Consider the following 16,580-nt stretch of genomic DNA (forward strand, 5'->3'; position numbering starts at 1 on the left):
ACAGAACAGCAAGTTGAATGTGGTCGTTTCTGTGGTTGTGCTGCTTGTACACTCATTGGACTTGAATGCCAAAATGCCAACTTTTAGGATGATTCATGGCCTGTTAAACATAATGATTGTCGAAGCTTTTAAATGGCTTCATCTCAGATGGCCTGATGATGCTATGCAGACAGAACTTAAGGATTAAATCAGAATTTCACATGACTCCATGAAGGTCAAAATGGCATGAACTCAGTAATGCATGAATTTTGAATTTACTGCGTAAGGTTTAACTCTCAGTAAATTGACTTCTGTAGTTCACGAGTAACAGTGGAAAAGTGGTGAACTGGGGCTCCTACTGTAGTTTGATAACAGTTTTCTTGGTTAAGTGCATTATAATGTATCAAATAAAAGTGAATTAAGCCAGTAGGAATATTAAAAGGGCACTCAATTCAACTGCAAAGCTTGCATTACAAAGTGTGTGAGTTTGAAAGAAGCTCAATTTCTATCCAGTGTTTGTGAGAGAATTTCCCTTGTACAGGAACTAAAAGTCAGAATAATGTTGGCCTCTGCAGTATTAATCTTGTATTAATAGCATCCAGATGTACCTATAATCACAGCCATATAAAACCCTTCTGGATACTGCATCTCACTGTTATAAACTACATCTCACCCTACACCCCCACCCCTCCTCTCCACCCCCAGGCAGTCCATACCCCTGTCGCCCCGGTGGGCAGCCCCGTGGGTAGCTCCCTCAGTCTGATCCCGGAGGACGGGCTCCCTCCCATCCTCATCTCCACCGGAGTCAAAGGAGGTACGGGAGGCCACATCACAGGTGCTTGCCCTCATCCTCACCATTCTGCTGCCTCCTCATTGCTCTGTCAGCTGCTGTGTTTGTGCTTGTTAATTGGGTTTTACATGTGCTCTGTTTCATGGCTCACGTCTCAAACACTCATTGCCAACGGGGGAGGAGAGGATTTGTTCATGGGAATGCAGTGATGTTTTTAAATGACTCGGAGGGTCTCTAGCTGTTATCCAAATCTGATCATCATTTCCTTCTCTAACCTCACGTGCGACTCCTATCATCCTCACTCTGCCATCTCCACCCCTCTCTCATCCTTCGTCCTTCCTGTTTGTTTATTTAACTTTACCTCGACTCCTCCCTCTGCCCTCTTCTCCTTCTTTTGCTCCACCTCACCTTAAGACTATGCAGTGGAGGAGAGGCCGTCAGAGATCGTCCTCATGCAGCAGCTGGAGGAGGGAGGCCCAGACCCCCTGGTCTTCGTGCTCAATGCTAATCTGCTCGCCATGGTCAAGCTAGTCAACTGTGAGTCACCCAGCCAGTGCCTTCCTACCATAGCGGTTTAGGGCATTCATTTTAAAAAATGTAGGTCAAAACATTATTCACATTAGCAACTTTTGGAGGAGCAGAAATTAGTGTGGGGGACCTGCTTGTAAATTATTGATTTCATGATGATCTAAGGAAAAGGAAAAATACACATTTGTACTGTATACATTTTTATTTGTGCATTATTAAGCTTTTGTCTGTGAATCATTGAGTAGCAAAATTCATATTTTTAATTTTTTGTATATCATGCATGTGGATATTTTTTATAAACCCTTTTCAGGCATGGAATATGTAGCAAGGTATCCCTTTTGACAGTGAATTATCTAATAAATGTAATGATTTATTAGATAATTCTGCTGCCTATCGTATAATCTGCAACAATGCACAAGGATAGAATTAATATTCCTATTAGCTCTCATGCTGCTGTATGTAAAGTACTTTGCTGGATATTCTTTTATTCTTCCATGCACTTAGCAGATATGGAAATGTAAGTTTACTTAAAAAGAAAAGAAACATGCATTTATTTCTCTCTAAACATATTTAATCTTGTGATGGTGTCGCCTTTATGTAAATCTGACGGCATTCAATTCAGACTTATGTTGGAACCCTTACAAATATGTTGCTAGGTCCGAAATAGTAAGATTGCCATCAAGACTTTTACATAAAAGTGTTTATTTACTCACTGTCACGTTTTTAATGTTTGAAAGGATCGTATGTTTATGGCTCTGATGTAACTTGGTAACTATCTCCTGTATGTCTGATATGACAGACTAGTTTTCTGTTCTTTTATCCCACAGATGTAAACAGGAAGTGTTGGTACTTGACAACAAAGGGCATGCATGCTGTTGGCCAGGCAGAGGTGGTCATTCTGCTCCAGTGTCTGCCTGATGAGAAGACCATCCCGAAAGACATCTTCACTCACTTTGTGCAGCTCTACCAGGAGGCCCTCAGTGGTAAGAACACAACCAACAGCTCCACCACCTCTTGGGGGAGTTAGCAACTCATTAGTAGTTCTGTCAACAGGTGAGTCTACCTGTCTCAGTCAAGTGCTGCCCAGTTAAAAATGAGCTTACTCTAAAGTAGTTTAATGTAAGGGGGAAATGTTCCAGCTCTACTTTTTGTTCCGTAGAGACGACAGAAGCACCTAGCCGTCCTCTTTTCGGAAATCAGGTCACTGTCTACTGCTGCTGAACTGTCTGTGTCTTTTTCATGAAAAATTGTCCAAACATTAGCGTCCTGCTGTCAGGTTGCCTCCCTCTAGGCGTAACACCTCACCAACGTTTTTAACTCCGCTAATGTCGGGTGATTTTGACGGCTCGCTCCCCTCAGGCTGTTTCCTTTTTCATATTCACAGCGGAGCAGTTTTAGGCTTGTGGAAGGGAGCCATATCGTGTGTGTCGTTCCTTATTAACTCGCCGTCAGTCAGGTCTCGGGAAGAAATGCTGGCTTTAGCAGGTCCCAGTGCTTTGTCATGCCATTATTACATTATGTGGCATCTAAAGCCAGCGATCCCTCCCGCAGATAATTAGTAACATAAAACCTTTGTAGGTAATATGAGGCTGTAGAGCGAGCAGGCCTTGCTGTGTACAGACTGAGCAAGACTCCTTATCCACACAGACATCCCATGTATACAAGCCTCTTCATTTCATATTTACCTCCCTTTTCTGATGATGAGAAGTCTGGTTTGTCTCTTTTCTTCCAATTCATCCTCTTCATTTTTATTCCTATCTCCTTAATGTCATTCCCTGCTTTTTATACTTTTCTGAAACTCCTATTACTAATTTTTCCTCCCCTACTACCCTGCTGTGCCTCCCCCTCTCCTATTTCACCAACCCCTTATCCTGCTCACATCTCCTATATCACTTCTTTCTCCTCTCCTCCCCTCCCTTTCTTCCTCGTCTCCTAAAGGCAACGTGCTGAGCCACCTGAGTCACTCATTCTTCATGCAGAGCTTCCTGGGCAGTAAGGAGCACGGCGGCTTCCTCTACATCAGCCCCTCCTTCCAATCGCTGCAGGACCTGCTGCTGCCCAACCCTCCCTACCTCTTCGGCATCCTGATACAGAAGTGGGAAACGCCCTGGGCCAAGGTCTTCCCCATCCGCCTCATGCTGCGGCTGGGCGCAGAGTACCGATGTGAGTTAGGACTACTGGGGTTCACACTAGACAGCAAAAGTGATAGGAGAATAAGTATAATTTAATGTTATCTAAAATGTTGACATGCAGTTAAATTCACATTTAGTTGACAGTCTCACATCAAGGTCCATTTAGTATTTGTTCTGGAGCTGTCCATCATATCACATGATCTTCATTAGCAGATCATTGTTTTCCAGTGGTCATGGCATTGTAGATGTTAATATTTCCATTCCATTTAGCGCAGAGGAGTGAATTCATCTTATTTATTGTTTTTTCTGCTTGTTGCAGTTCCACCTCATCTCTGTGTACGAATTATTTTTTTTTATTTAATTAAAGAAGACAAACATCTCAGATGTTTTATATTAGAAATAGTAAAGTTGATTGAAATCAGAAACTGCAACAACACTACAAATCTGAGTATTTGATGGCGTCTTTCTGTAGTGTGTGCTAAATAAATATTGATATAATGTGTGTAATATTGCACTTAACACAATGATAAAACATGCTAATCTAATAAACTTGTATGTCAGTGTTTCGACTGGCTGACCCAGTGCACAACCAGAAAACTTTGACTTGCGAGTTTGTCAGAGCCGACTTGAGACCAAAACAGGATATGTACGCTTGAATTGTGGGCTTCAACTGAAGTGAATCAGAGACAAATATTTGTAGTAATTGTATATTTGTATAATGGGACCAGGTTAAATTTGGTGAAAGGGAGAGCAAAGAGCGTGGGTTTCCTCCAACGGTTTGATGGGTTATGGTATGGTCAAATATTAAGATCCAGCTTGATCTAGAGAGCTTAGTATGTCAGTTGTCATCGAACCAGCCTGCTCTCATATGTTTCTCACAGTTTCTCACATGAACCAGAAAGTCTTGTGAGGGGTTTTACTGGAAAGCCTCCTCTAACACCAAATCCCCTTCTCTCACAGCCAGACCTGCCAGCACGGAGCACCGGCTGGCTCTGCTAAGCCTCTTGCCTGCTTCCACTGAGCTTGGATAGAATATATTAACAAAGCCATATACAGTTGAGGCTCTTGAACACAAAACGTTATCATCACCATGAAATTAATCCACTACACAAACCGTGTAGCTCTCTCATCTCTTACCTTAAGCAGTGACCAGCAGAAGTTTGGGTAGCTAGTCAGTATACGGATCCCCGCTGAACTGCAGATTGAGGCTGAGATTGGTTTTTTATTGCTAATGACAGTTTGTGGCGAGATCTTATTTCCAGCTGTTTGCTGAGATAAGGCTAAAAATAGTCATCTAAGGAGCTTTGCTTGCTGGAAAAAAAGCAGCCTTATTTTTCACTTGTGGATTAGGAGCGTTCTCCTAACTACAGGCACGGTTCACTATATTTGATGTCAGTGTGGGGTCTCTTGTACAGTTCATTTGCATTTAAATCATAAAACACAGGAAATGCACGTTGTGCAGTTATTATTACCTGGAAACACCTACAAAACAAAGAATAGTCCCAGCACCAAGACTGATGAAATGAATTAATACATTTAAAATAATAACCAAAGAAGGAGAAATGGTGTAACGCCAACAAAGACCATAACAGTAAATCAAAACACAATTTTCTGTGACCATATTTCTGTAACTTTTTATAACCAAGGCTGAACCCAAAATGTTAAAATAATTTCAAACTGGCATCATTTTGCAGAGGAACTGGATATATTTCCATGACAACTGAATGAGACACTTGATGAATGAAAAATAAGTAGCCTTGACATTAAAAATCATCAATCATGTTAGTAGGAATTCAGTTCTATTGTGGATCTAATAAGAACTGAACATTTTGTTTTGCAGTTTATCCGTGTCCGCTGTTCAGTGTTCGCTTCAGAAAACCCCTCTTCGGAGAGACCGGTCACACTATCATGAATCTGCTCGCAGTAAGTTGCTTTGTTTTTCTCTTCCTGTGCTCTATTATTTATGTTCAAGGTTGAAGAGCTCTGCTTTATGTTTGTTGAAAAATAGCATTAGCCTTTTATACATTTTCCAAAATGTAGTGCATTGTATGTGTTGTCAAACAGGGATGTTACTTATGTTACCAAGTGTTTTCAATTATTGTACTTACATTGCAGACATATAATTTAAAAAAAATAGTGTTCCTATCCTTCACTTTTTTCCGTCCCTGTCGTAGGACTTCCGTAACTACCAGTACACGCTACCGGTGGTAAAAGGTCTGGTTGTGGACATGGAGGTGAGAAAGACGAGCATTAAGATCCCCAGTAATCGTTACAATGAGGTGAGTGTCCTGCATCTGGTTATCACTATGACAACATCACATATCCGTTGAAAACAAGGTCCAAAAACCGCGATCCCCATCTGGTTATTCTCTCCATAAACAAAAGTTTCTCAATAGATTTTCTAGAAAATTGACTATATCATGATATAAATGTACTTATACTGTGATAGAGGATTTTAGCCATATAGCCCACTGCTTACTGCAGCTAATGAGTACTTGGTCCATAAAACTGTAAATTAAAAAAAATAATGCCAAGTGCAACTTCCCAGAGCCCAACGAACATTATCGAGTGGTTTGTTTTCATCCAACCAACAGTCCAAAACCCAAAGATATCTAATTTAATATAATGAATAACGAGACGAGATGTTTGAGACGGCTACTCGATCTCATGTTGTGAGTAATGACGAACGGGTAGAAACAGAGGCTTCTTTTAGCGAAATATTACAGGGGGATAGTTACTGTGTGGTCGTTAAGTTTCACTCACTTTTTTTATGAGAAACTACTAAAATACACGGAGCCGGAAAGAAGTGTATAATGTGCATGCATGGTTACCAAATGATCTTGCATATATATGCTGCTTATTCCAATCGCTTACTTGACCATTCATGTTGAGAAAATTGATTTAATTGTTATTTAGACTTTGAAAATATGCTAAAAACCACATGTATACTGTCATAAAGAAGTTTTAGTTTGTCACATAGTCAGCATATCTTTACATTGTGCAGTGAAATGTTTTGTTGCCCTTTCAGAACAGTGCTAGAATAGCTTATATCAAAATAGCATATACTACATAACAAATATCCAAATGCAATATGTACAACAAATGATAGATGGATAGAAAATGTACAAATATGCTGCAAATATCAAAGGGATGCAGGGGACGGGTTGGTATTTGTCAACAGGGAACATCAAAGGTGTAGTCTATTAGGAACCCCACCAGAGTCTGATTGGAAGAGGCGTGAGGCCCTCCTTTCACGTGGTCTTGGTCTGGTGTTTTAGTTTACACACAGTTTGATTGACAGCGTTAACACCACAGCCAAAATTAAAACATTCCAGTTCACACATTTCTGCATAAAAACAGTTTCTAGACATGGAGAGAAGAGAGCAGAGCTGTGTCTCATGTTGCACATTTGAGCTTTTTTTCCTCCCAAAATCATACATCGTTTTTCTAACCAAATGAAACCCTCCATCAGACTGACATCAGCGGAGGAGGCTCCTATTAAGCTCCCTGAACATCAACACACACACACACACACACACACACACACACACACACACACACACACACACACACACACACACACACACACACACACACACACATTCATTCTGTGTAGGTGATGTGTGACAAACTCTCCAGGGTCCCTGCAGCTGAACATTAGGCGTGGGCTGCCGACTTGTCATAACGCCGCTGCCTCGAGGGTGTGAATGAATGTCCGACCAGAAGAAGTGATACGCACGAAGCACAATTTGGCTGAGAAAGAAAGCTGGGGTGGAGAGAGTGGTGCTGGTTGTAGCGTTTGGCTGCTGATGCAGTAACAGATGGGAACCCAGTAATGTGAAGTGGGGACCGTTTCTCAACAGCTTGCAGGCAAGCTTTTAGCACAGCAAGTGCACAAGTGGTTAAAGCCCTCCAGATTTTCAGAGAAGAATGGCTTCAGAGAGATGCAGGGGATTTAACTGACTTAATATATGGGATCTTTCAACTATTGATACCCACCCTTGTCAATGTCTTTCTTCACAATCTGTCATCTCAATGCCATCCCATTTAAGTCGAGGACTTTACCCACAAGGCCACTGCAATAAGGCTTAACCAGGCAGCCTCTGTTAAGCCCATTTTCCTCAGCATGCACACCCAAAGGGGCTTCTTAATTAGACATGGATATTATTTGTCCTTGCAGCTGATGAAGGCCATGAACAAGTCCAACGAACACGTGCTGGCCATGGGAGCGTGTTTCAACGACCGGGCCGACTCCCACCTGGTGTGTGTCCAGAACGATGATGGGAACTACCAGACGCAGGCCATCAGCATCCATCACCAGCCTCGCAAAGGTGCTGACACAGAAACCGATTCATCACATTTCCTTTTATCTCTCCCTCTGTCTGGTTTCCATGTCCAGCCTGTTGTCTGGAGTGCTCTCCTCCTGACTGCCTGTTATTATTTCTCTTGCCTGAAAATAATTTGACCTCTATCAGTTGTTGATTCACAAAGTTGAACTTAAGTTGTGATTACTTTTTCTAGTTACTGGAGCCTGCTTCTTTGTGTTCAGTGGTGCTTTGAAAGCCTCGTCGGGTTTCTTAGCCAAGACCAGCATTGTGGAAGGTGAGAACTGTGATAACAAACTACATGTTGGCTGTAAAAATGCTGAAATATTGGATGAGAATATTTGTATGAAGCTGCCTCACAAAGGCCTCACACACAAAGAATAATGCCGGTGTCGGCACAAATTCATGAATAGTGCTAAAAATGGGGAGTTGGAGATGTGAAGATATACATTAACCAACTGTTAGATTTTAGTTTTTATAGCTATTTTTCACATCTCTGAGTGTATTATGCTGCTGTGGGAAATAATAATAATGCCTTAATGTGCTGAAGTACTTTGATACAACGGGTTACCCAGAAACCAGACATCCCCATCTGTTTTGTTATATCATACTCCTCATGAAGTTAACTAATCTTCACGTGTAAAATCGGCGGACTTTGTCCCTTTTTAAACAATAACGTTAAGTTAATAAATAAAGTTTATGGAAATTGTTGAGTAATTTTCTGTCAATCGACTCACAGATGAACATACTCTTTGTTTCAACACTGATCATGATAATTAATGGATCATCTTTTTTTTTGGTCTCCACCCTTAGACGGTGTGATGATCCAGATCACAGCTGAGACCATGGACTGTCTACGCCAAGCCCTGAGGGACATGAAGGACTTCAGCATCACGTGCGGTAAAGCGGACCAGGAGGAGAACCAGGAGCTCGTCCACATCCAATGGACAGAGGACGACCACAACTTCAACAAGGGGTGAGACGGGAACAGGGGAGAACGGAGGAGAGTGGGGGGGTGGGGGTGATGAGATGCATTTATCTCACGGGCAATTGAACTGATAGCTTCCCAACCGCTGCTTTTACTACTTTGCTATGAAAACTCCATAATGCATGCTCGAGGAAGCCCTCTGGAGGAAAATCTTAGCCGGGTGGAATGATGTGGTTTGACGTGGCTTTGAGATACAGACCAATGCAATCAATTTTACAGCAGTCTTGATAAGATCTGCAAATTTAAATGTGACTTTTCACTATTGGATATGATTGAGGCCTTTCAGCAGATACTATATCACTTCATTATATGCACAGTAGCTGCTTTAACCCGTATTTCACTAGATAACTGCTCGACTTTTATTCTCCTCAGGCCTCCTGCACTTTATTTTTGTAGAAACCTAGAAATGTATAATATCCACCAGAGAAGAACATTGTCTTCAGCTCTGCAAAACACAAAAAGCCGCACAAGAACATATAGAACAAATACAAAAACACAGTTCACCAGTAAAAGATACAAATAAAACACTATTTATTTAGAGTGGTGATTTTTGCATTTGAAACAAAATATTTTTGTTGCAGGAGGCCCCCTAATCCATCATATGGCTTTATGGTTTTCCATATTCAATATTTTTTTATCGACAAACTTAACATCTGGCACAGGGACAGCGGTTACAAAAGTCTTTTGTGCTCTCGTGTAGAGAAAAAAAAAAAATATCAAACCTCAGCCACAGTCTTATGATCCCCAACCAAGCAGCTGGCAGGTCAGTGCCTTGCTCAAGAGCAGTAGCTGCTAAAGGAAATCTCCCACCCAGATTTTAAAACTTGTCTTGAATCCTAATCAATTGCTCCTCATTTTTTACTTCTGCTTTACATGTACTTGTTTGCTCTGTTTCTAAATCCTCTGTCAACTCTGTTTAATGAAACGCTGTTGTTTTGTGTGTTGTGGTTATTCAGTGTCATCAGTCCGATCGATGGGAAGTCTATGGAGTCCATCACCAGCGTCAAGATCTTTCATGGCTCGGAGTTTAAAGCCAACGGAAAAGTCATCCGCTGGACAGAGGTACAATACAGCTGAATGAGAGATAGATAGATAGATAGATAGATAGATAGATATATATATATATATATATATATATATATATATATATATATATATATATATATATATATATATATATATATATATATATATACACACACACACACACACACACACACACACACACACACACACACACACACACACACACACACACACACACACACACACACACACACAGTGTATATATAATTTTGGTATAAACGATCTTACAGTTAAGTCAGCTTATCTCAAGTTTTTTTGATTGGTATTTCTTAGTTGCCACGCAAGTGCAATGACTCTAGGAATGGTATTGCGTTTCGGGCGACCACTTTGGTCCAGACTGAAATATCTCAACAACTACAGGATGGATTGCCATGGAGATTGCTACAGATATTCAAGGTCTCTAGAGGATTAATTCTACCGTCTTTGGTGATCCCCTGACATTTCATTTGGCGTCATCATCTGGTCAAAATCGTAATCGTAAAACATTTATTTATTTGTAACTAAACAGTGAAGCCACTGGTGTGAATGCCTCGTCACTTTTTAACTGAGACCAAATTAAATTCTGATACAATAATATAGTAACTGTCTTATGAAATAAATCTAGTCATCTCTTAGAGTCTGTAAGGTACATTAGCTTGGTGTACATCACATACTCTGTTTGTATTGTTGGAGCTGTCTGTAACTTATGTGTTAAAAAGCACACAAAAATATTGTTTCTTTTCCTCAGGTGTTTTTCCTCCAGAGTGAAGATCAACCCAACGGTCTGAGCGACCCGGCCGACCACAGCCGGCTGACGGAGAACGTGGCGAGAGCTTTCTGCATGGCGCTCTGTCCACACCTGAAGCTGCTGAAGGAGGACGGCATGGCCAAACTGGGACTAAGGGTTACACTGGACTCGGACCAGGTGGGACGGTTCAGATGAAACGGAGGCATTATTGCAAGCACACAAACTTTATCTATAGCACTTTTTACAAACACTGTTTGCAGGTGAAAGCAAAGAAAAATGGAGAGACGGGAGACAATGTGTTTGTTTCAGCTAACTGTAAATGAACTATTTTTGTTTTTTATGTAGGTACACTGCTGTCTGAAAGATTTAAGAGACCAAACCTACTGAATCTAGATGTTTCCCTGTACGCTGACAGCAGTGAGGATCCAGTCTAACCTGTCCTCATCGTTACAGGTGGGTTACCTGGCGGGAAGTAACGGCCAGCCTCTCCTGCCTCAGTACCTGAGCGACCTGGACAGCGCTCTGATCCCCGTCATCCACGGCGGGGCGTGTCAGCTGAGCGAGGGCCCGGTGGTCATGGAGCTGGTCTTCTACATCCTGGAGATCATCTCCTAGGAGTCTTCGGAGCTTCAACTCGAAAACATCTTTTACTTTCTGACGCCATCTCACGGCCCGGTCCTCCATCGTCTCCCTTCAACCGTTTGCACTTCAAAAGAGCCCGAAAACTGTGGCGTGCCAGGCGGGGTAGCACTCCTCAAGTCAAACCTATGCATCCAACCGCCATCTGTTGCTCCAGAGGCGGCCGGGGCCAGAGGAGGCTCCGAGCAGGATCATCGGTCTGTGTGCTGTGTACCTGAAGCTCAGCCGACAGCTACTCCTGATCTCTGGTGGTCATCCGTGGTGCTCCGAGCAGGAAATGAACACCAGAGATCATACTGTCTGACCCCAGTATAGTGTTACAGTGCCTATAAAAAGCGTTACGCCCCCCTTTGACAACATTAATTCAAAGTAGATTTGATTGAAGACCCTCTCTACTGATCTCTACAAAGTCCTATGAATTAATTATAAATATAAAACACAAAATACATGTTTGCACAAGTATTTACCCCCCTTAATAGGGCACACCTAAATCATTACACACCACAGTGAGCCCTAAATATATACAGCAGTATGTATCCATTATGTAAAGCATCTCTGCTCTGCTACAGGTCTGCACCGCGCTGAGATTTTATGCTACTGAAAGGTTTTTTGTATTGTTACCCTCTTACTACACGCTGAACTAAATTGCCCTTGTAATAGTTTCATTCCATTTTCTGACTCTTGAGTAAAGAGAGCAGAGTGGTTTCATGTGGTTGCTCAGTCAGCTGTGTTTGGAAGATTCATAGCAAATTAGTCCTACTTATATCCTAAAACGATAAAACTTACAGGGAGGGTAAATACTTTCCATAGGTATTGTACGTAGCGCACCTGTCACTCCAATGTCCCTGTGGCAGCCGGGGGTCCTGGAGCACTCTGTAGGCTGTGTAGCACGGACGCTCTAAAACAAGGGAGACTCCTATCCATCGCTGACAAGTCCAGACTATTCCTCTGAACGTTACGTCTACAAATCATTAGATGAGGAGTTGGAGGTTGTGTCTGTGTGGTGATTTTGTTTTTTGCACCATGGTGCTCAGTGCCTGCAGCAGCAATTCATCAAGTGAAAAGACAAAAAAACATTTAATTTCAGCTCTTTTAAGCTTTACTCATCAATCACCAGATGCTTTACTTCATGGATAAATCCATTAACCTGTTGTACATATTTTTTGTAGGCGTAACAACTTCTCCATTCTAACTGTGCATCTGTAGCCTCCAGAGATCCCAGTGAAAGACAGTATTACTGAAGTTACCGTCATGGACTCCTCTGACTGACGCTCTGTGAAATAAGATTACATAAAGCCCTTTTTGTCCTACAGTAGACAGCTGATTTAAAAAAAAAAAAAAAAAAAGGTTCCAATGCTTTATTGATAAACTCAATCTGTACATAAAGCTGAAGGAGCAAATCAGTTTTTAAATCTCATTCATCAACTCAAGCTTCTACATAATCAGCACTTGTTTGTCCTGCAGTGGTTGGAAAAAGCCACTCAAGTTACTTAAAAGAGAATAACCGTTGAAGAGAGAGAGAGAGAGAGATATATATATATATATATATATATATATAAATTCTCTTTTATTGAATTGCAGAAGCAGTGCACTGGATTCTAAGCCATTAATAGGAGAGTGAAAGTGAGCGTTTGGGTTGCCGCTGTGTCCTCAAAGACATTTTTTTCAACGTCAGAAAAGTTCAGTGTTTGTAAAGATCTGGGGTTCCAGCAGAAACAAGAGTTTGCTTGACCTGAAGCTGAATGTATTTCATTTAACATTTCCTGCAACTTATTATCCTTCCACAGCCCTGAAATCATGAACATCCTGCTCCAGACTTTTCAAAAAAATGTTTAAGACCTGCCTAGGAACCCTGCAGATCGCTGATCTGTCGTCTTCAGAAGGCCTCAACTGTTTGTGCGTCTATAAACAGATCGCTGCTGCAGCCCATCTCTTTCTGCTCTGGATTGTGCTCTCCTTTAGCAACACGGACCTGGAAAAAAATATAAGAATGTATTCCTCCTGTTTCTGTTAAAATCTGCAGAATGTGTGTTTTGTTTCTGGCTAGACTAATCACCAAAAACCACCCTGTCATGTCAAAATGCTCTGTACAGTAATCATTTTGCATTATGGCAATTTCTCCATCTTTAATCATGCTAATATAAAACCAGAAGGGGCTACACAAAAAAATTACTGTTAATACAGTACGAGGTTTTGGTAAAGCATTTTGTCGGAGATAAACAATCTCGTCATCACAAGTGAGAATCAGACAATCACATGAAAATCTGCAGACGAGCCGACGCTTCGGCGAGTTTAAATTTAGACCCGTAGCTGTTCTGTATTCGTTTATTACTCAATTTGAAGTATTTTAGAAGCTACTGTAGCAAAGTTAGTGAAGCCGATTAAATGTTCAGTAAAGACTGAATGAGAGGTCAAAGGTCACCAGTTCTGGGTAATTTACTGTGATCATACCAGAGTTGGTGTATCTCAATCACTGTGTCTTCACTATGTGACGTTCATCAGCCGCCGCCGGCAGTTCTGTTTTTATAAATTAGCATTAATGAAGAGGAGACATGAGGATTTATTTTTTTGACTTCCTGTTTTCTGTTATGTTTGATTTTGGCGTTATCTGACGTGTGCAATATGTCCTAAATCCAAAAGAAAAAGGTGCAATTTGTTTGATTTAAAAAGTAGCAATTTTTTTCGTATTCAGTTGTAAGATGTTACTATCCAAACTTAACACTGCATGCAAACAAGCTTGAAACGGTGAAGAGAGCAAATCAACTTTGCATTTTAAGAGTTATATCTTCTAGTTTATGGATGAAACTAAAAAAAAAAAAATCATTCAGTTCTGACATTGACTGGGTTTTGTTAAAATAAGTTTTTTTTTTTTTTAAATAAAAATCTGTCAAAACTGTTTGAAAAGCCAAAAACCCTGTAGAGCTTCTTTTTTCTTTACACTACAATGTCAAAAGTGGTCTTTATCAAAAAACTGTAGTATATGTAAAATAAAAACTTATAGAAAATGAAACTGAGTGCTTTAGTTTTTGCCTTCTGTTTAGATTCTTCAAAAGTTACATTCTCAAATCAGATTTTTTTTTACTAAGAAAGCAACATCATTAGAAAAATACTTGACAGAGCAAAATGAAAACAAGATTTTTAATTTGGTACATTTTTAAGCAGGGTAGGCAAATTCAATTAAAAACAATCTAGCCTTAATTCTTTTTTTAGTAATTACTATTATCATTTTGTAAATATAAACATCAATCTTTGTAAACAAGTATGTTTTAACAGAAAATAAAGTGATGGGTATTAATTATGTAGGCCTATGTTTATTTTATAGTGCATTCATGATGTTTTCCTAAAAAGAAGAAACAGAAATGTTGCGACCACAGTATCGTTTGGCAACTAAATAATGTTAGACAGTTTGGAGGTAAACCTGTTGGATAATGGTACTTATGTAATTGGCTCAGTAGATTCGTTATGGCTTCTTGTGTAGCATTTATTACAATGCTGCAGTTGAAACTTTAAAGTGCCCATATTATGAAAAAAAAATCACCTTTTCTGGGATTTGGGGTGTTATTTTGTGTCTCTGGTACTTCCTCACGCATACAAACTTGAAAAAAAAACATCCATGCTGTTTTGAGTGAGATACGGGTTTCTGAATGTATCCTGCCTTCAGTCTCCGGGTGAGCTGGTCAAAATCGGCAGGGCAGTCTACGTCATCGGCTGAAACATTTGGTGTGTGTTCACCACTTTAGCTAATACCACATCAGCTAGCGGTTTCTCCAACTTCAGTAGTACAAGGCAGGATTAGCCGGGAGACTTCTTCTAAACGAGGGCTCACTTCCAACTTTGCGTGGAATACCTGCAGAACAGGGACATTAAGTAGTTCCATACAATTTCTTTTGTAGATTAGGGTGAACTCGTGTGTGTTGTAGCAGTGTTTTGCCATTGAGAACGAGGTTGTTAACAGCTAGCAGCGCTAGCTTCTAGCTAGTAGTCCTTACTTAGCTACTGCGCATGTGCGACTCCTAACAAAGATGGGATAGAAGTGAGATGCCTCACTCTGTACCTAAAACAGAGATCTTAATCTTAACTCTTAACAGCAACGTGTCTTTTCAGAAACTATGTTCAATCTTACTCAAACCCACAGTGTTCATTTAGGACTAAATCTTCAGTAGAAAGTTGCTCCAATAAAACTACTTAGATGGGACTTTGTTCATGAAAAGACACATTAACTGACAAAGCTAAAAATGACGTTAACAATCTCACCATAAAGGTCCATTTAGCTTTTGATCAGCAGATGTGGTTGATGTTCAAATGTCCAACACTGAAAGGACTTCTTGTCCAAGCTACCCTAAAGCTGAGATACAAAGTTCATTATTTTCCTTGAAAACTATTTTTTCGAGTTGCATTTTCCAAGGTCAAAACTCTACTTTCAATCATTGTTAATTATTTCAAATGTTATTTTATAAAGATGTGAGCAGCACAAAACAAATTCAATCTGCATGGGTTCATATCATAGTAACCATTTAAAACAGTTAAAACAAGTATTCATCCGAAGATCCGGGGTCTGATGCATTGTTAAAAAAAAGCCGTGCCACACGTATAGGAATAGTCTGACATTTGGGAAAATACACTTATTTTCTTTCTTGTCGAGAGTCCGATGAAAAGATCTTTCACCAATCTCTTGTTTGTATGTTAAATATTGTGCAAGAGTTAGGAGGTGATTAGTTTATATCCATGACATTCAACTTTCGGGATTGCTCCGGTGACGCCAGAAATTCCGCCGGATGCACCTCTTTTTGGCCAATGTCCGTTTCCTTCCGCTCCTTCTTTGTGTTGGGATTTTAAACTCCGGTTGATTTTTGAGGACTATGCTTAACTGCTCCTCAGATCTCTGCAGGGTAAATCCAGACAGCTAGCTAGACTATCTGTCCGATCAGAGTTTTCTGTTGCACGACTAAAACAACTTTTGAACGTACACACGTTCCACCAAAACAAGTTCCTTCCTGAGGCTATTTTGCGGCGGCTCCGTGTGGAGCTTAGGACCGCCCAAGACGATTGTGATTGGTTTAAAGAAATGCCAATAAATAAGAGCACGTTTTTCTCCCATCACGGAATGCTGTGTGGAGTAGCCAGACCCTCCTCCGCAGCGCTGTGGAGGAAGGTCTGGCAATGCGAGACTAGGAGGTGATTAGCTTAATTTAGCATAAAGACTAGAAGCAGGGTGAAATGGTTAGCCTGGCTCTGTCGAAACTTCAAACTAATACACCTGCCAGCACCTCTAAAGCCCTCACTAATTGGAGTCTTGTTAATTAGTGAAATTTAGAGGGGCTGGTAGGTGTATTTTTTTTTTAACTTTGGAGGGCGCTAGATTAGATAAAAGACCGCTATGCCTCCA

General features: G+C 40.7%; 1 protein-coding gene and 1 long non-coding RNA gene across 4 annotated transcripts in view; one reads left to right on the top strand and one right to left on the bottom strand.

The window, feature by feature from the left end:
• Positions 1-14,000, top strand: part of zfyve9a (zinc finger, FYVE domain containing 9a) — a 30,229-nt gene extending 16,229 nt beyond the window's left edge. For 2 of the 3 annotated variants that reach the window (XM_031293709.2, XM_031293710.2), the window contains exons 8-19: positions 685-814; positions 1,184-1,306; positions 2,125-2,280; positions 3,236-3,460; positions 5,270-5,352; positions 5,604-5,708; positions 7,610-7,760; positions 7,951-8,031; positions 8,568-8,730; positions 9,699-9,804; positions 10,556-10,732; positions 11,009-14,000. In XM_031293709.2, coding sequence (XP_031149569.1) covers positions 685-814; positions 1,184-1,306; positions 2,125-2,280; positions 3,236-3,460; positions 5,270-5,352; positions 5,604-5,708; positions 7,610-7,760; positions 7,951-8,031; positions 8,568-8,730; positions 9,699-9,804; positions 10,556-10,732; positions 11,009-11,170 — 1,662 coding nt within the window. In that variant the 3' untranslated portion in view covers positions 11,171-14,000. The remainder of the gene's footprint in view (positions 1-684; positions 815-1,183; positions 1,307-2,124; positions 2,281-3,235; positions 3,461-5,269; positions 5,353-5,603; positions 5,709-7,609; positions 7,761-7,950; positions 8,032-8,567; positions 8,731-9,698; positions 9,805-10,555; positions 10,733-11,008) is intronic. The other variant, XM_031293711.2, reaches the window with a different exon arrangement.
• Positions 127-14,797, bottom strand: LOC118495843. The gene is made up of 3 exons (XR_004898287.1): positions 14,089-14,797; positions 12,565-12,569; positions 127-136 (listed from the first exon to the last, which is right to left on the bottom strand). It is a non-coding gene; the product is annotated as an uncharacterized LOC118495843 (long non-coding RNA).
• Between the last annotated feature and the right edge of the window lie 1,783 nt (positions 14,798-16,580).

This window comes from Sander lucioperca, chromosome 9 (assembly GCF_008315115.2).
Source record: "Sander lucioperca isolate FBNREF2018 chromosome 9, SLUC_FBN_1.2, whole genome shotgun sequence".
In the NCBI taxonomy this organism is placed as follows: domain Eukaryota; kingdom Metazoa; phylum Chordata; class Actinopteri; order Perciformes; family Percidae; genus Sander; species Sander lucioperca.